The 25,335-nt window shown below is 33.7% G+C and overlaps 2 protein-coding genes across 2 annotated transcripts in view; one reads left to right on the forward strand and one right to left on the reverse strand.

Moving 5' to 3' along the window:
* LOC133204393 (polycystin-2-like) overlaps positions 1-25,335 on the forward strand; it is a 271,638-nt gene that overhangs the window by 26,269 nt on the left and 220,034 nt on the right. The window lies entirely within an intron of this gene.
* Positions 2,080-25,335, reverse strand: LOC133204507 (uncharacterized). The gene is made up of 20 exons (XM_061340256.1): positions 25,283-25,335; positions 23,030-23,123; positions 22,726-22,890; positions 22,381-22,485; positions 20,137-20,383; positions 19,643-19,810; positions 16,839-16,938; positions 16,644-16,755; positions 16,392-16,553; positions 15,572-15,654; positions 12,035-12,113; positions 9,989-10,093; positions 9,646-9,810; positions 9,094-9,220; positions 8,671-8,839; positions 8,209-8,344; positions 5,950-6,060; positions 3,832-3,944; positions 2,888-2,987; positions 2,080-2,318 (listed from the first exon to the last, which is right to left on the reverse strand). Exons 2-20 carry the CDS (start codon positions 23,057-23,059, stop codon positions 2,115-2,117), a joined length of 2,481 nt encoding a protein of 826 aa, XP_061196240.1. The 5' UTR covers positions 23,060-23,123; positions 25,283-25,335; the 3' UTR covers positions 2,080-2,114.

A 25,335-nucleotide genomic window follows, 5' to 3' on the forward strand; every position in this document is an offset into this window, starting at 1 on the left:
CACAGTTCACCATAAGGCCTCAATATCCTGAAGACGTTAGTCCCATGCCTTCATAAATCCATGAAAATAAGTGAATTTCCATGAAAGAATTATACAGATACAAAGGAAATACGTAGAAATTTCCAATGTGTACATGCAGGCAAACATTTTATGACTACCACAGAGAGTTTTCCGCCTGAGCAGCAACTGCTCTGTAGGATTTGAAAAGTATAGTTAATTGGTCCATCAGAGACACCCTTTTCAGCATGGTTAATGGAAATGCTTGTCACCTTCACAATATCAACAGAAAAGAAAATTGATCTTGTTTGTTGACAACTGTATTACTCATCCTAAGGAATCAGCCCTAAAACTCTCCAACATCTCTCTGGAATTTCTTCCCTCCAACACCACTTTGATTCAACCTTATAACTAATGTATCATTAGAAAATCTAAAATCCAGCTACAGAAGTGAGGATGTGAAGAAAATCATTAGCAAGATACATAATTCAGAGCTTCCTGGCAAAGCACGTCACATTGCTTGATCCAGTACGTTAGGATAAACATCACATAGTGATGCGGACAGAAAGATTACAGGGAGAATGATTAGACACCAATCCAATGAATTCAGAGACGACAATGATATTCAGTGTTATCATTTGCCTACTTTTAAGAATATATCTGTGGAATTTATAGCAGAGACATGACAGTGATATTCAGTGTCATCATTTGCCTACTTTTAAGTATATATGTGTAGAATTTATAGCAGAGACATGACATTGATATTCAGTGTCATCATTTGCCTACCTTTAAGAATATATGTGTAGAATTTATAGCAGACATTTAAGTTCCTTACTCCCTTAAAAAGTGATTTACAGTATATTCATTGTAAGTTGTTAGTGTTTCATAATAATCAATATGTCAGTCAAGGAAACCTGAATAGTAAAAACAAAATGAACATTAAAATGCTATAAATTCTACACATATATTCTTAAAGGTAGGCAAATGATGACACTGAATATCATTGTCATGTTTCTGCTATAAATTCTACACATATATTCTTAAAAGTAGGCAAATGATGACACTGAATATCATTGTCATGTCTCTGCTATAAATTCTACACATATATTCTTAAAGGTAGGCAAAATGATGACACTGAATATCACTGTCATGTCTCTGCTGGATGAACAATTGCAGAATGTAATGGATAAACAAAGTGTGTCCAGGAAAGTAATAAATTAGTTGTAAGAAAAAACTAGCATACATTATTATTTAGTGCACATATAACATTATACTAAAGGTATGTCATTGCACTAAAGTTGCTTTAAAACAATAACAGTTATCATTGTCACATAATTTGCACAATCTTGACCTCTGACCCTCAAATTTTACCATCAACCTCAAAATCAATACATGTAGGTATTTTCCTCTGACCATTTGCCACCTATGCAGTACAAATGACTGTGTATCTCACTGCATCACATAAATGTTCTTAATGGCCAGAGCTAGACATTTGCATTTGTTCACTTGTCTGGTACCAGTAAAATTTTTCACAGACAAATAAATATTGCTAGGCACTTGTCTATAATTAGACAAGTGCTTTTTCTGTGAGAAATTCTTTTATAAAAAGTTGAAAATGAAAAAAAAAAGATCTCAACTTTTGACCAAATACAGCTAAACCTCATTCTCTCGAACTTGATGGGACTAAGAAAATACTTCTAGATATCCGAGGATTCGAGATATCCAGGGTATAATACTTATGAAATAAGGGCTTGGGACTTCAAATTCACTTTGACATATCCATGGTATTCGGGATATCAGATCGAGATACTGAAGTTCAACTGTAACTTCAGACACTGCAAATGTCACCCCTTATCATTCCCCAACGATGTTGTAAAAATGAAAAGAACTCAAACTATAATATCACAGAAGTATGGCAGAAAGACAAAGTGATTACTCTTGATGTGGGCCCTAATCAAACCTTATTTCATATGTCATTGACCTAATTAAAAACTTTTAAAATTAACTGAATACACTTTAAATAAGCTTTGCAGTGAATTAAACAACAATTCTCTCATTAAGCCTAAAGGTTTTGCTCAGAACCCTGAAAGAATGTTCCGTGGAATTTTTCGTTTACATTAAGCTGACTGAAAGTAGAAATTTATAGCTCGACTGACATCGTAATCAGCAGCTAATGCAAACTGAATCAGGTCGTCCTCTGGTACGTCATCCCCAATCACAGCACGGAGGGCGGAGATACACTCAGCTAGCCGGGCATGATCTGTGCCTACTCCGCCGTACTCGTCAAAACAGGAAGAAGAGGAAGAAGAAGACGAATACCTCTATAAAGTAAAGACAGATTTATTACGACTCAAAGGTCTCCATACACAGCCCTTCTCTTGACCTTTATCGTCAAACAATTTAGCAGAAGAAATCAAGTCATGTCCATCTTCAAACTGATCTTAAACAATGATTTCAACTCACAAATCTAAATGCAACACACATTTTTTGAACTTTTGTTGAAATAAATCATAAAGTATAGTGGTACATATAGTTGTGTTACCTAATTTATAATTTTTGGTTCTGATACTTAGAAAAAGTCTTAAAATAGTCGATCTTCTTTAAGTGCATTTTCCTAAGTATATACACTGTACTTAATTCCACACAAAGTTCATTCCATATGCTTAAAAGTGTTGGTTATTTTCCTATGAGTAATGTAAACAAACATTTAAAACAAAAACAGTAAAATAAAAACTCTATAACAAATAAACAAGAACAATCCTTTTGCACCAGGTTAATAAGGAAGGGCCTGTACAAACTATTAACAGGCACAAAGCCTCTGTCTGGTTCAATTCAGACACCTCACCCGAGTCACCTGTTGTACAGACCCTGGGGTATAAGAAAAACTTACCCTGCTCCTAGTCACCTGCACTTGTCCAATCAAATCCTCCACATCTTCCTGACTAGATAAGCTGCTAGAGGTCTCAACTCGACCACTCCCCTCAACATCACTGGAAAATAACAGGTTATCTCTTCCAGAAATCTGGAATTTTTTAAGATGGTATATACTATACAATTATGGACTTCAGTGTAGGTCGATATGTGGTTTTAAGGATGCATGTCAAGTGATACTGACCAAAGACACAGAAAGTTATAGTGACCAAGCTTGCGAAGTTGCTATCATTTTCTGTGTCTGAGGTCAATATCACATGACATGGGTCCTTATAACCATATATTGACCATTCACTGAAGTCCATAATAGTTACATTATATAATCACTCAAAGTGAATAATCTACACAGTCTTAAGTGAACAAGACTTGTCTGTCATTACATCACAATGGTAAAAACATGCTTTTTATATTATGACGTAACTCCGGTGCAGCCGAACGCTGGGTCATGCGATATCATATTCTGCAGACGCACTTTCGCATCAATATCACTAAAGAACGAATGTCAGGTGACATCCTTTCAGCCAATGAAAATTACAGAAATAGTCTACTTATATAACATTAATTTTTATATTTCTAAATTTGGCAGATTCACAACATTGCATTAATGGCTCATATATACATGTACGCTATATTCAAAGGGGGCAAGAATATTTTTTTCCCATTAACTGACGTAAAAATAGGCCTGTGTTTTTCCTTAGTCATCCTGTTTGCTTACATGCATTCAAAGAAACTCTGTTAATCCAGTCAGTTTGTGTGTGACAAAATTTTCAGGTCACTTCACTCACTGCACACATAGTTCAGGTACACAAGACAATGCCTTCGGCATTTATGCAAATTACATAAAACCAAAAAAACTAGACAGTTATTCCTTAAATATATACACAAAATCCTTTCAATAATTACCCTTCCTCCTTGATAACATCCTCTATTTCTGTACGGAGATGTGGGGGTAGCTGGCAAAAGACTTCACAATTCTTCACATCTGGATGGTTTCCAAGGTAACTTAAAACTTTGTCCTAAAAAGGGACAAAACACTTACTACAATATCCTTCCTTCCCTACATGAAGCATATTATTTAATACAATATTGCTCCAAGTTTACCATGTAGAACATTCAGGTATAATAGGGACATGCCAATTTTAAGTTTCTTCAAGAAATGAAAGATATTTTTTAAGACGTGCCATTCTTCAGAGTTTTCTTCTCAAAAAATTTCTAAGGACATGCTCATTTCTCAATTTTTTTTCCCTCCTCAAAATATTCATGTATTCTGGGGAAACATCCATCTTCACACTTTTCTTAACAAAATATTCAGGTTTTCTGAGCACAAACCAACCTTAAGAATTTCTCCCTCAAATATTAAGGTACTGTAGATCACAAAATGTTTGCAGCACCATATTTTTGCAAGGAAGTTATTTATAAGCAAGACAAATTTTCAAAAATTTTGCCTATTGTTATAACAGTGCTTTACAATACAAATAGACACAAAAATAAAATTTTATGATAAGGCAGTCTCTCTTAATAATGTGAAAATAAAGTTTATGTGAATAAATAGTGATTTACAATTATACAGTAAATCTCAGTATAGCAAAGTCCTGTGGACCTTTGAATTTAATTCACTATATCTGTTATTCATTACATCTGTATAGCAAATTCATTAAAGTATATATAGCGAATTCACAACATACATGTTTTCCTTCAAGTTATGACTAATGAATATGTTCAGTTTACTATTATGAATTTTGAGGTCTTAAAAATATTCTTTATAAAAGATGTAAATTTTGTTATTTTTTACCTCTACTGGACACAAAATCAATTCCCTATATCCCAAATTCACTACAACAAAGTTAGTTATAACCATAAAATTTTACAAGGAATGGCTAAGAATTTTGCTGGGGATTCCAAAAAACTTCACTTTATCAGTAATTTCAATATATCAATATTTCTACTAAATGAATTTTACTGTACATGAATTCACAAAATGTTTAGAAATTCTGAGAATACATGTATATCAAATAGAGCTTTTTTTCTCAAAATGTCAGTGTACATGTGTTCTGAGGACATCTGAATTGTAACATCTTACTTCTTACACTGTTCTGTTACACAGACGAGGCACAATAAGGTATTCAACGTATAACGACCATATTTTGTATCTTATAAAAATATTTAAAAAAAAAAAAATTAAATATATTTGTAATTATGGTATCATTTTGATGGTGTTGTGAAATAAAAATACTCCACCAAAGAAATGTTAAGAAATTTGATTATTGTCAAATTAATTGCACCTTGAATTTTACAATGAAGTCTATGGGCAATGCATGCATTATTAAGATATTGTAAAAAGTATTTTAAAATTCAAAAAAAGCTCTTGGTGAAAATATGCATACACTCTCTAATTATTAAAATATGAAATAAAATTAATCATTTACCACATATTTTTTGACGAAATTAAATTTTCTTCTTTGCATCAAGGGCAGATAACTCTTCAAAAACTTTAAAAGTGCAAAATTACCAGCTTCTTTTATGTTATCAGTCATGTGAATTTGGTTCATTTCACTTTCATCATTATCTAGCAATGCAATTTTAACTAGTTTAAAATGATTCAAAATTGTTCAAACTCCCTTCATTATACATTGAATACCTTAAGGTATATCTGTTCTGAGGACATCTGAATTGTAACATCTTACTTCTTACACTGTTCTATTACACAGACAAGGCACATTAAGGTACATGTGTTCTGAGGACATCTGAATTGTAACATCTTACTTCTTACACTGTTCTGTTACACTGAGGAGGCACATTAAGGTACATGTGTTCTGAAGACATCTTACTTCTTACACTGTTCTGTTACACAGACGAGGCACATTAAGGTACATGTGTTCTGAGGACATCTGAATTGTAACCTTACTTCTTACACTGTTCTGTTACACTGAGGAGGCACATTAAGGTACATGTGTTCTGAAGACATCTGAATTGTAACACCTTATTTCTTACACTGTTCTGCTACACAGACGAGGCACTTACCTTAAGAACTTTTTTCTGGAACTGGTCAGCAATACTGAGGAGGTACAGAGCCATGTCACCATCTACATGGTGTAGTAAGATCTGCTCACACACCTGACCAAGGTTGTTCACCTGTAATATCAGGTCAAAATAACATAACTATAAACTACCTGGTATGTTTGCATGGTGGGATATAACCATGTAACAGACCTGTCCAATTTCAATGTAACAATCTTTGAAAATTTAAAGAAATCAGATTCAAGAAAAAACATAGGTAATTAAAGATTACGAAGCTCACCTCGACCAATGTTAGCTATAAGTAAGGCAAATTTCACAAAAATTTTTTTTTTCTAGTTAGGGTACATCCCAAGATCAATATCCATGCAAGTTTGGTTTAAGTAGGACTTATAGTTACTTGGAAATAGACCTGCTCAAAGAACTTTTAAGCTGTTTAGTAATCAAGAAAATTGTGGTGAGTTTCAACATCCAAAGCAAGTCTAGAAGTTTTAATCCTTAGATGCACCATCTATGCAAGTTAAATCATAAAAGGCCATAATATTATAAAGCTTCTCTAAAAAATTACCCTGGTCACTCATCTGGAAAATGTAGGTCAGATTCAGCAGGGTTCGACACTAACTTTTTAAGGCTTTAGTCCAGCCGGACTAGTGCTTCATTACTTTTACTAGTCCGCACGCGATTTTATTAGTCCGTCAAAAAAAAGAAACATCAATGTTTTTTAACATTAATTTAACGTGACAATATAGTATTATTTTTTGAAATAAACAAAGTATTTACGTGAAATATATTATTCTACAGATTCATTGAAATCTCGCAATCAGCAAGTACGATCGTATTCCAGATCTCCGGTTTTTTTTGTCCTTACATCCAAAACGTCTTTTGTCCTTACATCCAAAACGTCCAACATCTTTCTTAAAAGTGTCATACTAAATCATGTTTGTTAAAACCTTATACTTCATATTGATTAGTCGAAAAATTAAGCGCTGAATTGACCCAGCATTGCGTAACTACCCGCCAAAAGCTAGAAATCTAAAAATACACGCGGGGTTTTCCAGTAAAAGTTGTCGAGAATCGGACATCGGTACTTTATTCATATTGTTTTTCAGAAATTTTTATTAGTCCGTTCGGACTAATTAGCCACATATTTTATTAGTCCGAATGAAAATGTATCAGTCTGAGACTAACGGACTAACGTTAGTGTCGAACCCTGTTCAGAATCCAAAGCAAGTCTGGAAGTGTCCATCCCTAGATACATCATCCATGCTAATTTGGTTAAAATATAGCAAAAATTCGCTCATGTGGAAAATCTAGGTCAGATCCAGCATCCGAAGCAGGTTGGTTAGTGTCCATCCCTAGATGCATCATCTATGAAAGTTTGGTCCAGGTAGGGCTTATAGTTACTTGGGAATAGGACTGCTCTGAAATCTAAACCTGGTCTTACATGTGGAAAATCTAGCTCAGGTCCAGCATCCGAAGCAAGTGTGGTAATGTCCATCCCTGGATGTATCATCCATGCAAGTTTGGTCAAGGTAGGGCTTATAGTTACTTGGGAATGCACCTGCTCCAAAAACTTTAACCTATCCAATCATCTAGAAAATCTAGGTCAAATCCAGCATCCGAAGCAAGAGTGGTAGTGTCCATCCCTAGATGCATCATGCATGCAAGTTTGGTCCAGGTAGGGCTAATCATTACTTGGGAATGGACCTGCTCCAAAAACTTTAACCTTGTCACTCATCTGGAAGATCTAGGTCAGATCCAGCATCTGAATCAAGTGTGGTAGTGTCCATCCCTAGATGCATCATGCATGCAAGTTTGGTCCAGGTAGGGCTAATCATTACTTGGGAATGGACCTGCTCCAAAAACTTTAACCTGGTCATTCATCTGGAAAATCTAGGTCAGATCCAGCATTTGAAGCAAGTGTGGTAGTGTCCGTCCCTAGATGCATTATCCATGCAAGTTTGGTCCAGGTAGGGCTTATAGTTACTTGGGAATGGGACTTGCTCCTTAAACTTTAACCGGGACGCCGACGCCGACACCGGGGGTATAGCATAAGCTCATCTCGACTTCGTCGAGGTGAGCTAAAAATACCAAACATGTTTTACAATGTATATCCATTTTCAGAACTCAAGCATTTCTGAACCCAGTAAATCTATTTTCTGAATAAGCCCAACAAATTCCACTTTTTTTTAAAAATAATGTATACAGATACATCAATTCCTTGTAAATGCAATTACTCATTTCAAGCTTTCAGTGTAGAATTACCTCATATCTGTCTGCCAAGGTAAGTAACTCTGTTAGTTGATCTGTCGACAAGGAATCAGACTGAATGCCACCACTGTACAAAAACTCCAAAAACATGGTGAAGATCTCAGGATTTGTATCGTGGATGGTTATTTTTCTGCAACAATTGTTCATCAAGAAATTAAAAAGTAAGAGAACTGCTTTCATCAAACATGGTAGTACATCAGGAAAAGTTATAATTCTAAATCTATATTTGATGCAGAAAGAAAGCCATTTGTGATTTTAAAAATTCATTTTTCCTCCAACAAAAATCACTTTACGATTAAATTTATTTTTCTATCATAACTGAAAGAGCCAATATCTTATATTCAGAATGTCTGTGGAATTTTTCCTTAATTCCACTGAGTCAAGCCATTGAACTCCCTCATCCCACCAAGTAAGCCATTGATAACCATTTATGGAGGGCTGCTGGGTTTTTCTTACTTGTCTATGGACTCCCTCATCCCACTGAGTAAAGCCCTTGAGAACCAGTTACAGCGGGCTGCTAAGATGACACAGTGGGCAGGAATCTGATGGATCTCCACATCATGGTCATCCTCTTGTCTCTCAATGGGATCTCCATGAGTATGGTCAATCACAATGTCTCCCATATCTACAGATATACAATATATTCATGATTCCTTATCTTACACTTGTATTTAATTCATGGAATGGTATTTTTCAATTGAGCCCTCAAACTTACAAAGGTAAGAGGGAGCTTTCCTGTGTTACCTTTTCAATACAGACATGGTATTAACTTCAATTTTAGATGCTGTAATGTTTGATTTTAAATATGCTACAGACTATAAATCTCTGATACAAGTCTGAAGGTTGTACACCACACTGTGAGGTAAATATTCTACTGACCTCGAACAAGAATGATTTCAAAGACCATGTCAGTATTCCGTTTCTTCCTGAATAACTCCAATGCATTCTGTGCTAGGATACACTTTTTTGATGGAGGAGGTATGCACAAAGATTCCACAGAACTTAACTGAAGTAGATTTTAAAAATTTTATACAATGTCTGAATGCAAAATGTTCTTGATCTACAGAATAATTATAAACAGAATATCTAATCATATGCTTAGATCTCCACATTTCCCATCTAATAAAACATAACTTAAAAACTTTCTTCAAGGCCCAGGATCCTGAAACAGATTTAGACTTTAATCAAAATTTCAATCATTTATAAAATGTTTCATACTTGTGAAATGAAACTCTTAATTTGCATTTCACAGCAGTCTGATGATGCAAAATTGTAAATCATTTTCATTTTGAACTGCTTTACTTCTATCATATACATTATTTTTACTTAAGCTTAAGATGCTTCATGATCCCAGGGCCTGATATATAAAACAGATTTATTAAAAGAGTTGTCAATTAAGCCTGTTTAACTGTTTAAAACAGTTGATCTTACCCTGGCATACTTGGTGTCTACTGTGGATGTGGTTTCTCCCTTGTCCCACAACCCCAGAGCTGCCAGGGTGGCGGTGAATTCTTCTTTGTTGACTAGTTTTACCATCTGTTCTATACTACTGGAAAGCGTTGATTTATAGCTGCGTAATTTGTGTACACCCCATGCCTACATTAAGAAGGATTTTTTTTACCAGTTTTTTTTTTTTTTTGCTCCTTACAGTGCGATGTGCAATGTGAGTACTAATTTCAGTAAGATTCGTAGTTTGGCTTTGTGTACCCCTAATCTGTGTTTGGATATGGAATTATAAGTACATGTAAAACATACCTTTCTGTAGATAACTTACTATTTTGGAGGAACTCAGTTTGAACATATACTTCCATTCTTTCCATTTGTATTTTTCCTCTAAAACTAGAGCCAAGTGCTGCATTCGATCAACAAATAGAGGGGCCTACAATATTAAACATGTCAATGTACATGAATAAATGCACTGAAAACTAACAAGCTGTCAACAGGAGTAAAACACAACCATAGGCCCATGGGTCATAATGCTAACCTGAGTCAGCAATCTCTTATGGATATGAAAATAAAAGAAACCTCTTATTGTCACCTGCAACAAATCCATGATTTCACCAGTTTTAATTCAAAGTATATTTAGGTTTGATGCATAAATTACAGGTGACTCTCAATACTTTGAAGATTTCGGGACCATGGACAAAACTTCTCAAAATCTCGAGTTTGACATTTAAAGAGTGTGGAAATACCCAGTTTCTTCATTGGTTTTATATTATTTGAACTGTAACTAATTTATTCTCATACACAACGGTACTAAAATTTTAGTTTACTTTAACATTCCTTTGTATTTAATGTGAATACACAGATATGGCTATAAATTTATTAAGATAAATTTTTACTCTTATTCTATCCATTAATTCCTCATATTAAAGTATATTTGTATTTACTCCCAATAAAATGACAAAAGTGTGTTACATTGTTTGTTTGCTATCAAACACCATTAAATATTAAATATTCAAAAGATAAAGTGTCAGTTTACATTGCATAAATATTCACATAAATAGAGTCATGTATTATGACATTTATTTGAGTTCTTTGCATTTACATGTAACTCGTAAAAAGTTGATTGCCTTGATCATGGTCATTCAAAGTACACAATAAAATTAGCGCCTTTTCTTTTAATATGTATGTTTTTAATATTTTTAAATTTCTTTTTGAAATTATCTTCATTCTTCTCATATTAACGTAGGTCGCGGGTTTGCAGGCCTTTTAAAAGGGTCCGAAAACATACCATGAAAATTGGTTATATGATTCCTCTACCTTTGTTTTACATTCTATGAAAATTATATAAAATTCGTCTGCATCGTTTTTATGTAATTGAGTCACCTTTTTCTTATGTTTGAATTCTAATATTTACTGTATGTAATCAATAATGTAACCATTTTGTCTCTTTAAGCTGTTTTTAAATATATCGTTTTTAAAAATATTGACCTTTCCAACAAGCCGAAAATTCCGAGCTCTCCGGGATGCGATTGATAACACATAATGAAAGGCTTTCTAATACTTCCAGTGTTGGATTCGAATCGTAATAAGCCTTCATTATATTTGATAACTTCAGTTTGTTCTACAATGTATATTATACTAAACTACCATTTCCACAAAAGTTATATCTAAATATTGTAGCGACTATTCAAATTGCAAAAAAGCCTCCATTATTTGTGATAAGTTGTGCCTTAAATAATATAATAATAAAATACCAATTCCAACAAAAGTTATAGCTAGATAATGATGTACTGAAATTTCTTTTTCGTGACGTCATAATCAAATGTGCAAAAAAAAGTCACCCAAACCATATAAATTGCGTACTCAGTTTTAATGACGTCAGCAAACCCACGACCTACGTTAATTATTTTAAGTGCAGGTGATAATTAGCTGATAATTACTGTCACCCTGCAGTCCTAGTGCTGTGGCACTTGTATAAACATCCCAGTACATGTGTCGCCTGTCTACGTCTGGAGCATTTCATTGTCCAGGTAAAGGTGCTAATTAGGTCTCGTTTTGATATATATATATATAGCAACTTAAAGGTATTCAATGGCAAATTACAATAGAATATGCATAATGGACTGCATGTTGACTTCCACAGTTCAAGGGTTTCTCGAGATTGAGAGTTGAGAAATGAAGAGTAAATTTGCTTAGTAAATCAGGACCAGAGACTCACTTCAAGAAATCAAGAACTTCTCGAGATCGAATTTGAGCCATCAAGAGTTACCTGTAAGAATTGTAGCTACCTAATTGGTCCTATAGTTCTGGTATGCGAGAAATGCATTAGACTTGTTTCTACATGCAAAAGATCGCAACAAATAAATCCACCCACCTCACTGTTCTTCAGGGCATCCAGTAGATACACTATTAGGGGAATCTTCTCAGCCTCAGTTTTCTTGCTGAATACATGCCTAAAACAATGACAGTAACATTCAAGAATTCTTTAGAATTCACCATCAAGTGCTTACAACACAAATGATAGATAACATTCAAGAACTCTTCAGGAATCTACACCATCAAGTGACTTATGAATAATATCTTAAAATCTATAAAAAAAAAAAAAAAAAGACATTGAAAGAGATAAACTTTCGATTTATATTCTATGAAGAGACAGCAAAAAATTTACACTAATGAAAAAAAATGACACATGTACAAAGAGTAATGCTCAAAAGTCTATTGAAAAATGCAAACTGTGAGCAGAGCGAACACAGACCTCTAAATCAGAAGTATGTTCAGGTGCCTTAGAGGAGTAAGCATCCCCTATTGCCCGGTTCACATCCACCTTGTGCTCTTTGTTATGATTGGGTAAAAAGAGAAATCCATATTAAATACAGTATGAAAATAATGGCCTAACAATGTGTATGAAAGGCATCAGTCAACATTTGACGAAAAGACAGATTGTATTTGCAAACAAGGTCATTGTATCAACCACAAAATTTGTGAAAGGTTGGCATACAATGAGATTGTGGATACCCTCATATCATCAGCTTGTTTGTCAGCAGACTGGCTTGTTTTAGAAATTGTTCATATGAAGAACATCCTTTTGCACTTTGAATCAACTGCGAGACATATACCCATGAAATGCAACTAGTAATGGTATATTTCTACATAAATAAGTTAGTTTGCCATCAATGTCTTTTTCTAGTAAAATATCTACATATGAAGCAATTGTGTCAGACTCAGTGGTGTCCCTTGAGTTCAGTTGGATATATTGGTAGGAAGATTTGCAAGTTCCATTCTTATTAAAAAGCAGTTGTTGATGATGTCAAAAAGCCTGGTCTTTAATTTATTGCGGGGAATAGTTGTATAAAGTGTTGAAAAGTCACACATTTTAATGCTATTGATTCTGGTAAAATTTTGATTTCAAATTTTCTTAAAGTTCTTTATTTTAAAGCATCGATCAACTTCATTTCACGAATATGATGTTTAACAGTACTGCTGAAATTTCTCCTTTACTGCTGTTCACATTTTTATGAGAAGTAATGAAAGAGGCTTGGTAGAACATTTGCTCGATCCCACTATCCTGCCATCTCTGTTCGTAAGGATTTTTATGAAGTTTTGAATCCAATATAGGTATGGTAATTTAAAATCAATTTGGTTGTAAGGAATATTTTAAAATATTTAAAACTGACATGTGATTTTGAAGAACTTCTTCCTTAGAAAAGGAACTATAACTTGGATTACCACTTGCAGAATTAAATCCAAGTTGATCTAAAATGTAATTTTTAATAATAAGCCTTACAAACAAAGACTACTGTATGTGTACATGAATTAACGTATTCAAAATTTAGCGCAATCTCCAGGTATGGAGTGGTTGGCGTAGTCATGAATTAGCGCTCACATGTTGCGCTAAAAAAATAATAAAAAGTTGTTCTAGGAGTTTTAGTACAATTTTAATATATTTAACAAAATTAAATATCGTGTTAGATTATTACTGTTCAATTAGCGTGACCACCTGGCTGAAAATAGCCCTAAGGTATTTATTGCACGGTCGTAGTTTGGTTCTTGAGCAGATTTTCGGTGAACATTGTTTCAAAGTTCTTTAGGTCTAATAAAACTATTTATTTGAATCTCAAAATGCTATGAAAGTGGTTGGTATCGGCAAAAAGCTCTGGCCCTCCCTCTCCCTTATTACCGGATCCCCGTTCAGCAGGCTCTGACAATGATGCAGAAATCAATGCATCTGCAAATGCTGAAATAGTAAATATTCGTAATCTGAAGAAAAAATTTATTTTCATGAAAAAAGTAACTGGCGAGGAGTCCTCAGTGCTGGAAAAAGTGCCAAGAGGAAAACCGGTATTATTAGGGGAGTACGATGAGCAAGTACAGACCTACATTACCGGATAAATATTTAAGGGAAATGGGAGGTGTTGTGACCATTCCAATCATTATTGGTGCTGCAAAAGGAATACATGTAATTAAAAAAAAAAATAAGTGTCTCCTTTCGGAATATGGGGGACACATCACAGCAAGAATCACTGGAGCATTTCAGAGACAATGCTAGAATACTTGGAAAAAGTTTTAATCCCGTACGTGGAAGATATTCATGAAAAAGCTACCACTGTAGAGATCCGATCAACAAGCCCTGTGTTTATTTGATGTCTACTGTGCACACACAGTCGATGCTTCTCAAGAAAAACTTAGATCAGCCGGCATAAACTTCCGTTATGTACCGGCAAGTTGCACAAGTGAACTTCAACCCCTAGATTTGTCTGGAAACGAAGATTTTAAACGCTCTGTAAAACATAAGTTTCAAGAGTGGTATTCAGAATGTGTTGAAGATTCGTTAAAAAAATGGTAAATCCCTGGAGGAGATAGAGGCTGATCTTCGTCTCACAACAATGAAGCCACTTCATGCCAAATGGCTTGTTACTGCACACCAAAGTGTTTCTGTAGAAGCAATTAAGTGTGGTTGGGAAAAAACTGGAATTTTGGATGCAGTTACAAAAGTGTGTAGATCATAAAAAGGGCTAATCAGTATTTTAAGTGTGTTTACCAATTTTAGAGAGCAGAGGTGGATTTTAGGACTCATCATGCTCATTGTACCTGTATTTTACAAAGATTGACACTGCTATAAAATAAAGATTTTAAACTTTTTGTTTTAACAAAATAATCTTTCAGTTACTTATAATTACCGTATACTTGGTAATTAAAAACAATTAATTTAAGACTTTCTGATTCAGGGAGGTAAATCGTGTGTAATTATATGTTAGAATAATGTTGCATAACCCATACCTTACACTGTCAGGTGGACATGATTAAAATTATTAACTTATGCGGGTCGACACAGTTATACCTGAATGGTCCAAGTAACAAGCTCATTTTATATTGAATTTGTAATGATTTTAGAAAAAAAAAATTTATCATGGATATATTATATTTACAAGTATCTATATAATGTCTGGTGAAATACGCAACAACTAAATTGGGCTAAATGTCCGAGACCTGAAGTAATGGCGGATCGAATGAAAGCATCATGTCGTATCTATTTATTAACGGTAATCATGAATTAGCGCATCGGTCTTTGCGCCAAAGCCGCTAAAATATGAAGCCCTCTTGTTAAAGTACACATACAGTATGTTGTTAGCTGCTTGTTTATCTTTATTTATATATCTAATATCTAGCTATATTTCAAGATGTTACATTACAAAAGTTATATGAAGTAGGGCCTAAACATGCCAGAAAACTGTATACAAGAATTTTCCAGGAATACAATCATTCACACATGTATTGTAATGTCATTATATCTGCTTCAATAAAAAATAAATAAGTTAAAAAGCATATGCTGTCTTGTATTAAAGATGTCGAGACATGTTTAAGATAAAAGTAAACAGATGTCTACATCAGTTACTGTAAAGATGCTACTTACAACTTTTTAAGGAACATCTCCAATTTGACAGATGCAGCTTCATGCATATTTCTGAGCTTCTTCAATTCTCGCACATGAAGAGCCTACAAATATAACACAAAATTTCATCACAAATAGTATTATATTAAAGTCTACAACATAAATTATACCCTCAAAACAAGATACAGAGGGGTTAAAATTTTCATAAGTAAGATACAACATGTGAACTATGAGTAAGTGTAGTAAGCATCTCTCTCCCTCTCAGAGAGAGAGAGAGAGAGAGAGAGAGAGAGAGAGAACTATTTATGTCATACACGATTGTGGGAACTAGAAACCCTCCTGGGTGATGCTACCAATCCTTACATGTTTCAGTGTTTTACTGTGTGATCCTACCAATCCTTACATGTTTCAGTGTTTTACTGTGTGATCCTACCAATCCTTACATGTTTCAGTGTTTTACTGTGTGATCCTACCAATCCTTACATGTTTCATTGTTTTACTGGGTGATCCTACCAATCCTTACATGTTTCAGTGTTTTACTGGGTGATCCTACTAATCCTTACATGCTTCAGTGTTTTAATGGGTGATCCTACCAATCCTTACATGTTTCAGTTTTTTACTGGGTGATTCTACCAATCCTTACATGTTTCAGTGTTTTACTGAGTGATCATACCAGTCCTTACATGTTTCAGTTTTTTACTGGGTGATTCTACCAATCTTTACATGTTCAGTGCTTTACCCTGTGATTCTACCAATCCTTACATGTTTCAGTGTTTTACTGTGGGATCATACCAGTCCTTACATGTTACAATGTTTACTGGGTGATCCTACCAATCCTTACATGTTTCAGTGTTTTACTAAGTACATCCTTCACATGCTCTTTCTTCTGCTTCTCTTTTTTCTCGGATTTCTCCTTTTCTGAGATGTTTGTTGTTATGGCAACATCAAGGGCAGTTTGGAATTCCTCCACAAAATTGGTTAGAGTTGTCAGGGACTCCTCAATCTGTAATCAACAGATATTGAATATCAGTATTTAATAGTTTTCAATGTTATCAAATAGTAGTTAGGGACAAAGATAGATAAGATCACTTACCTCTGGTAATATATAAGTTGCTATATCTTGTTTTTGATCTGGTCCCATCAGCATTAACTGGTATTCAAAGACTTCAAAAAATTCTTGTACTTGTTTAATAAACATTGGTAATCTGGAAGGAGATAAGTATATGTAAGTATTCTGTCTTTTACATATGAAAATTTAATTGTACAGTTGAAAGTCCTGTTTTATTACCTGGAATGTGCATATTTAATGATATCATGTCTTTCTTCCTGAGGTAGTTCCCCACTTCTCCTGGCAAACAAGTCACACAGAATCACCAGCTTAGAACATGCTGTCAAAATTATAATTCATTACATTCCACTATTCTAATAGTGAAAACATGATTCAGTAACTTAAAATTGGCTATCTAAAGAACTACATATAAAACAAGAGGCCCATGGGCCACAATGCTCATCTAAGTAACTTTTAGCACTGCTGTTCTTCAGAAGATTTTTAAAAAGATTTTTATATTCCCATTAAAAATTGTGATCCCCATATTATTGCCTAAAAGTCCCAACAGATCTCTAAATCCACAAAACAATGGGATGCTTCAATATCAATATGACTACATGGCCGTGCAGCTTTGCAGAAGAAAATTCTTTTCTTGTATACAAGCATTACATAAAATTTGATTCTGATTTTAACCAACTCCAGGTCCATCATCTGAGGAGAAGACAAATTTAATCCACACAAGTTGAGAATGTTTGCAAATTATTGGTTCTATTGTGGTTCTTACAAAGATTTTTTAAATTTTTTTTTCTTATATACAATAATCCAATGTTAAACTTTGATCCCCTATTGTGACCCCACCTTAACCCAAAGGGCCATGATTTGAACAATTTAGAATCTACAATACCCTTTGAAATCGAAGATGAATCAGTCCCCTACTTACAATATAAATGGATTAAAATTAATGTTTTGTAAAAATTAGTTTTCAATTTATTTCATTTTATTGAATCTAGCAGTTTTATAAATTATTCTGCTTTTTCTTTTTGTTATAGTATGCAGGGTTGCAAATAACATTAAAACCTTAGGGGCCATACTGGCCCCCAACTTTACAAATTTTACTAGCCCACATTGATATTTTGAGGTCCACAATTTTCTCACCACTTAGTACAAAAAAAAATCTCTCGATCTTTCTGTATCCTAATCTCTACAGTCTTTCATTCCATGATAATTTAATGAAAATGCATGAAATTTTGTTTTCCTTCATTTCTCAAATATATAGCATTGAGGTGGTACAGTCTAGAAAACTTTTTGTAGGAAGGAAACAGGGAAAATGAGAGTGCATGTAATTGTACAACCAAGGTATGGTCGTGTTCTGAAAAAAGTTTTGATAAAATTTCTACTAGCCATGTGGGCGATTGCATCCTTGATAACTTGTTGTCCACAAGATTACCAGCATTTGCTATTGGGCCAGTGGTTATTTGCAACCCCCAATATGTATTTGCATCACCAGCTCAGGGATCAACATAACGGTTGTCCGATTGCCCAGGGCAAGTAAAATCTCAGTTCGGGCAAGTGAAACTGTCAACATACTTGTCCGATCAGGCAAGTGAATTTTTCTGATAGAAATGTAGATTAAATTAGTTTATAAATAAAACAATTAATTAAAAAATTGATTTCCACCAGGTACGTGCCTGACATCGTTTTTGCATTCGGAATCCCTCGGTAGCATTCTATATTATAATTTCATTTAAAAGTGGGGTTCTTATTGTTTTCTTTCATGGTAATTATGCTCTATGTCTAACAACTCTGTTGCCTACTTATTAGCAAATATTAAAATTACTTATTCACTCAAAGAATATAAGTAACACAAGGTATGTATGTTTCATAGCAAGTGTCTACCTTTAGTTATCTCGAAAATCAAAATTCAGAGAAGGATCTTCCCAAAAATAATTTTTACAAGTATAAATTTTATTAGTAAAGAAAACAAGAAGGGTTGGGTTCTTGCTGGATGGCAGTGTGTGTTTCCAGGTTAGATTGACAAGGACAGTGGTAAACACTGAATTTCATGTACAAACATAGCACTGAATTGTTTTTTCATGTAGCTCAACCTGCCAAATAGACAGTTAGTGTATCTGGTCATACTTTTTTTTATCATATAGACATTTCCAGCAATGATTTAAGCTATTTTCTTCTTTCTTAAATTTGGGCAACCAAGTTTTGCAGTTGGGCAAGTCAAAGTTTGAGATTACTTGGCCTTCGGGCAAGTGAATCTAAAAGTTAAAATGTCTATCCCTGCAGCTCTGATAACAGTAATGTTTTGTGAGGGGAAATTATTTTTCCAGGCTGCCATCCTTTAAAAAATAAACATATTTGTATAAATTGAAATTATATTATAAATAAACACTAACATAAATTTTATCTGCAAAATTTGTGAATGAAAAAGCTTTATACATGTGATAAGATGACAATTCAACTTGTATTGTAAAGGTAAGTTTATTTGTCCTCGCCATGTATTCCTTCCTGTCATCATTCTTAATTTTGTCATGTTTACAGATTTTGCAGATTTTCTATTGATGACATTTCAAATATACAAGGCTTAGTATCCAACTTCATATCAACAAAATAAGTGATTTTTGGTTGTCCAGAACATAGAAAAGCTAGTTTGTATCATGTATATTTAAGTAAGATAAATGTAAACAGCTGATCAGCCAATGTCACCTTTGACGTCACACGATCAAATGATCGCTATCTAATTAACTTGGATTTTCTATTCAGGGGTTTTCATCTGACTCAATAAGTGTTTAATTACTGCACTGTATCAGCAGTAAAAGCACAACTTTTATAAACTGTGATCATAAGGAACATGATACGCTTTTAATTTCAAGTAATTGAGAAACATGCGATAAATCATCTGTAATGATTAGTAACCATGTTAAATTATTTAAAATTATGCAGGCAATATTCTTGTTACATTAACATCAAATGCTTGGATGTATACTACACTTGAATTATCAAAATACACATGATAAGTGTGATTGTTCTCTCACCTACAGCCCCTTCTCGGGTTGTCTGTTTGATAACATAACACAACTTCTGAGGATTGGCAACCAAGGCATACTCTGGCATCACTCCTTTACTATGAGGCTTCTTACATTTGAAGAGGTCTATGATTCTGTTGGCACATGCATGCATATCATCAATTAGACTTACTATTTCTGCAAAGAGAAAAGGATATGCAAGATTGTAAAATTTACACAATTGGTTACATTTCAGTCAACGAACATAAATAAGGGCATATGAAATTTAGCATATTAACTCTCCTATTCAACATAATAGTGCACTCATTAATTTGCTCACTTGAGTTTTGAAAACAGCAAGTTTGAGTTTAAATCATGTATTAGTGTGTACATGACTTAGCGAACATAAAGCAGCAAGAAAGCTGCTAAAATATGACTACCACTATAATAAGTACATTTACAGTACTGTATATAAACATACGTATAATTAGTTTTAAACCTGGCAATGACACTTATAAACTTACGATGTTTTAGAGCTGTATTCCGTAAGAATGTTTGACAGAGAACAGTGAAAGCATTAAACTCTGGCATGTGTTCCAGCACTTTGATACAATCCTTTGCTGTGTCCTCCGATAATCCCGAAGGCAAACATTCATTGTACAGATAATGGAAAATGGTGGTCAAAATGTTGTCAGCCATACCATTAAGAGGAGATGAATTCCAGTCATGTTGAGGGATGGATAGATTCAGGATCACAGAATGTAATTTAAACTAAGACAAAGACATGTATATTGGATATTTACAATATTGTACTGTCATAATTACAGACCTGTTTACCCATATTGTTGTCTCTCAGTATTTTTTATTAGATTTGTCTGTGAGATTTGGCATTTGCGAGTAAGATTTCACTTTCCACCGATTTTACATACATTGCTAGACAATCTAATTAAAATTAGATGTTCCGAATCCGCTACCGCTTCTCAAACATCTAACAACATCCCATTCGGGGTCACGTCAGAACGACCTTTCGATTACCCAATGAAATCGCCATCGTCGAAATCTTGGCTTATAGTTCGGATGCGTTTCTTTTTTTACTGCCAAACCTAAACGCCCGAGGGGTTTCGTAGTAAACAAAATATGCATGGTAAAGACCGTGCTATATATGAATGTGACGTGCGGGATATATAGTAGTTTGTGCATTTTCGTTTGCGTTATTCAGGTAAGAATGCCAGATTGGCGGACTATACATTCAATTTATACCAAAATTATTTTAATTCAACGTAAGACAGTCTACAGAGCATCAATAATATAGAGATGTAGCCGTGGAACTAATTTTAGAATTGAATACAGAAGGTTGAATCTGATTGGCCAAAATTTTTATGCTTATTCATAATCGAAAGGTCGCTCTGACGTGACCCCGAATGGGATGTTGTTAGATGTTTGAGAAGCGGTAGCGGATTCGGAACATCTAATTTTAATTAGATTGATTGCTAGAGAACAACTACATTTCTGATTACCATTTCTGTCATTATTTAAATCACCGCGTTTTGGCAACCCGACAACACTGAAGTGTATTGAAATATTTCTCTTTTTTAGCTATTAAAAAGCGTCAAACTTAGACATATCATAACGAGAACTAACTGCTAAAATCCAAACGAATGGATTTCCGATTTCCGTATTTTCATAATTGCAAGACGTGAGACGTATTTTGGACTCAAAATCCATACAAAATACGGCCAAATTGTAAGAGTAAACAGGTCTGTAATTAGGATTAAAGAATGTAACTTAAAACTGAAATAAAGAGATACTGAATATTTTACATTATTGTACTGACATCAGGGGTGTGCAATTAGCATCGCCCGACGCCCGGGGCTACCATTTTTTGGGGTCGGGCTAGTTGTTCTCTGCATGCAGGTAGCCCCTTGGGCTAGTAAAAATTAAAAATACCAATGTTATAAATGAAAATCACTACTGGTATTTTCACTTAATTTTTGCTATTAAATTCCCAACCAATGAAAAATTTCCAGGCAGATTGCTCCTATTGTTCGTAAATCTCCATAAACTTATCCATTTTGCAGCACTTCCTGACTTATTTACTTCCAAAAACGATCGTTTTTTTCCTAATCCGAATTTCCTCCATTCATGTGTTTATGGTAAATTAAGGCAGATATCTATTATTTACGATCACTCAATCAACTGAAAGATAAGTATTATGTGATTTACGTGTACATAAAATATATTTCCAGTGTATTTAATAATTTAAGATAAATAAAAAAACGATTTCACTTCGTTTTACATGAGCTAGTGCAATATACACAGAGAAAAGGAAAAAAAATAATTTATTTAAATTCATTTTATTTTCTATCATAATTATTAATTTATACATGATTCAATTTTACTAGTGAGAATAAAACTTTAATTTTAAAAAGAATTACCTTAAACCCCTGACTTTTTCAACAATAATTTATTTTTTCGTAGTTGTTACTTTTCCCACCTACATTTGGGCTAGTAACTTTTTACTTGGGGCTAGTAACTTTACTGCTGCCACTAGCCCGTGGGCTAGTACTTGATATTTTTAATTGCACACCCCTGGACATATTTAGGATTACAGAATGTAAATTAAATTGAAAGAGAGATTCGGGATTATACAAAGTACTTAAGCTGAAATAAAGTGATAGATCCTATATATCATGTAAAAATTATCAATTCTATCCAAATTAACAAATTAGTCCCTTCCGAAAAGGAAGTCTTTAAGAAATTCTATTTACCTCCCTGCCACTCTTTGATTTAATCACCAGATCAGAGAAGAATCCTTCCTCCAAGGCAGGCATAAAACAATAGGAACTGTCCAATTCCACATCTTCTGATTTTATCTGAAAATATATTTACCACATCTTTAGAATATTATTCTCTCTTATTAAAGCACTAATACATTTATATGAATTGAACTATTTAATTCTAGACTAATACTCTGTTATAACTTAATACAGATCTGACAGAAATGTAACACATTCACAATGGTACACAGAAAAAAATCCATAAGAATTAGTTTACATTGTCCAATCAAGTGTTTTGCTTCTCCTAAGTTTTATAAACTTATAAAATTCTAATACCTTCTGACATTGAAGAATACAACATCGTTCACATGTTAGCAGCATCAGATCCTCTGATGTTTCCACTTTGAATTCAATGACATGTTCAGCACAGGTTCCAAAAAACTTCAGTGATATGACATCACATTCATGCCTCCCTTTTATGGGCCTAATTCTCTTAACAAACTATAATGACAAAGCCATTAAAAAAAACAAATCTGACTTATAGGCATATAGTGTTTTTTTTTCTAATTTAAGAATACATTGTAAATACAAGTATAATATTATTAATAAATATTTCAGATGTATTAAAATGATTACAAACCTCGTAAGTATCGGAGTTAAAGAATGGCATGATTTCTGATCCATCTGGTACCTTCCATGAAACATCATTGTTTTCATACAAATGAAACTGACACCTGTAAAAAATATTGAAGACTTGTAAAGTCACTGAATGTGAAAGACCAATGTGACAAACAAAGGGTTGCTTTGTTTTTAGGGATTTACAAAAGCAACTTCAAACTAGAAACTTTATTATTGCAAGCAAAAGGGTATGTCTCCCCATACTGACCAGAATGGTGCAATATCAGAGTTGAAATCAGGCTGCAGTATGAAGTGAATTTAATATCACATTATTCTATTACAATAATATTAATTCTATTCACTAAAAGTTGATACACAGAAATATGCATATCTAACATGGTGTAATATAGTATATCAACAAATTACAAAATAAGTGAGAGTGGAAATGCCTATGTGGTTGGGCAATTTCCATTATACCTAGCAAAAACATGCCACATATACCTTAGTTGCATGTACCTTCCTTGTTGTAATAATGTTGCGGGAATCCCGGCCCCTCCCCCAGATTTGAAAAATTCCTGAATCTCTGTATGAAACTGCACTGAACAGTGCCATACATAACTACCAAGGCCCTTTGATTTACCACAGTGATGATTAATGTCATAATAAACAAATCAATAATTACTATGGTTATAAATTCATTATGAAAAAACCATCTTATGATACACAAAAAATAATAATGTTCAACAAGAGACATACGGTATATGTTAGAGTTATTTAAGTCTTTGTACTACCCCTACTCTGTCTTTCAAATTTACTTTTCGTTCTCGGAAATGACGGAGTAATTACAACTGATTAACATTTCAACATAAAGTGAACAACAACAAAGACCATCCAAAGCAGTGAGATAAATCATGATTTAGATAAGAAGAATGCAATTATCTACCATTTGTATAACCACGTAGAGTATCAACAATGTGAACTCCTCTTATAGCATGCCAATCCAGATGTAAATTAAAATTTATTTTATAATTTTTCTTCTCCAGAAAAATGGGTGAGTTAAAATTTTGATGAAAAATATTAATGCACTCAGCTTGTCAAAAATAAAATCTCTACATTCCATTGTTCAAAGAATAAAAGAATGACAGGTGGTCAGACAGGACAAAAACCTAAACACACCTAACCCTCACTCCCAATCTTCTATCTTAGAGCATAAAAATTGTTTAAGACAGGATAGGGATTCTTGAGCCTTATCAATGCATAAACACTTCTGGTCTTCAACACCCTTTCACTTTCACAAAAATTTCAAATTGCCGAGAGACTGAATTCATATACATTTATCCTCTAAAAAAGGATCAAAAAGCATCATGTAAAGTACATGTAAAATTGTTCCAAAGATCTTTTTTTAATAAAATGAATTTATACTTGGGTCACTCAACCTTCTCTCAGAAAAGGCTGGGGCAGGGTGAAGTTTTGTAATCATTCATTTTCCTCACAAATATGCCATGGGCAAATTCTCAGAAACTCATTTTATAAATGTATTTACTCTTTTATCATTGAATTTTAATATGTAATGTCTTGTATTTGAGCATCTAAAGCCATTTTTAAGGATACACTTAATTTCTATTTCAATGAAAATGTCACACACATGTAACACGATTTTAGTTTTTGTATGTTTATAAGTAAGTAATTCTGACAATAATAGCATCATTTTAGATAACCCATACTGGGCTAAAGAATCTAGATCCTGTCATTCTTTTCCTACATTGAAACATTCTTTCAAGTGAAACAACTGATTTTATTAACCATTAGTTTCTATTGAATTATGTTCAAGCAAAACTGCTGTAGATGATATCAAATAAAAATTTCTGTGTAACCTATTTTCTTCCCTGGCAAAAATGGTAACTTCTTAGAAAACTGATAACTATCCCAAGTCCTTGTGAACTGTATAATGGGCTTGCAACTTCCTTCATTTATTTCACTGCCATAACTAAATTCAGGTGAGTAAAAGTAAGCGTTAAAGCTGTCACTCCCTAAATTTTACAAACAAGTATACTGTTACGGAAGTCTTAGTCATAAAGGTAATGTTTACAATTTTCCCGCTAAACCTTCATAGATAATTTTCTATTTTTAGATACGACTCATTATCCCTTTTTCGGGACATAAATTTTGTAATCTTTAACAATTTAAAAATTTAATAAAAAGTACACAATAAACAAAAGAAATAAACAAAAATAGGTTAAAAATCAATAAAATACGCTGTTATAAATAAACGCACCCTTCTATTCCACTGGTGTCAACTGATCCTGCCAAAGACACGCATTCAACAAT

Source organism: Saccostrea echinata, unplaced genomic scaffold, assembly GCF_033153115.1.
Source record: "Saccostrea echinata isolate AGI-Se365-2 ecotype Australia unplaced genomic scaffold, CSIRO_AGI_Sech_v1 ptg000053l, whole genome shotgun sequence".
NCBI classification, from domain to species: Eukaryota; Metazoa; Mollusca; class Bivalvia; order Ostreida; family Ostreidae; genus Saccostrea; species Saccostrea echinata.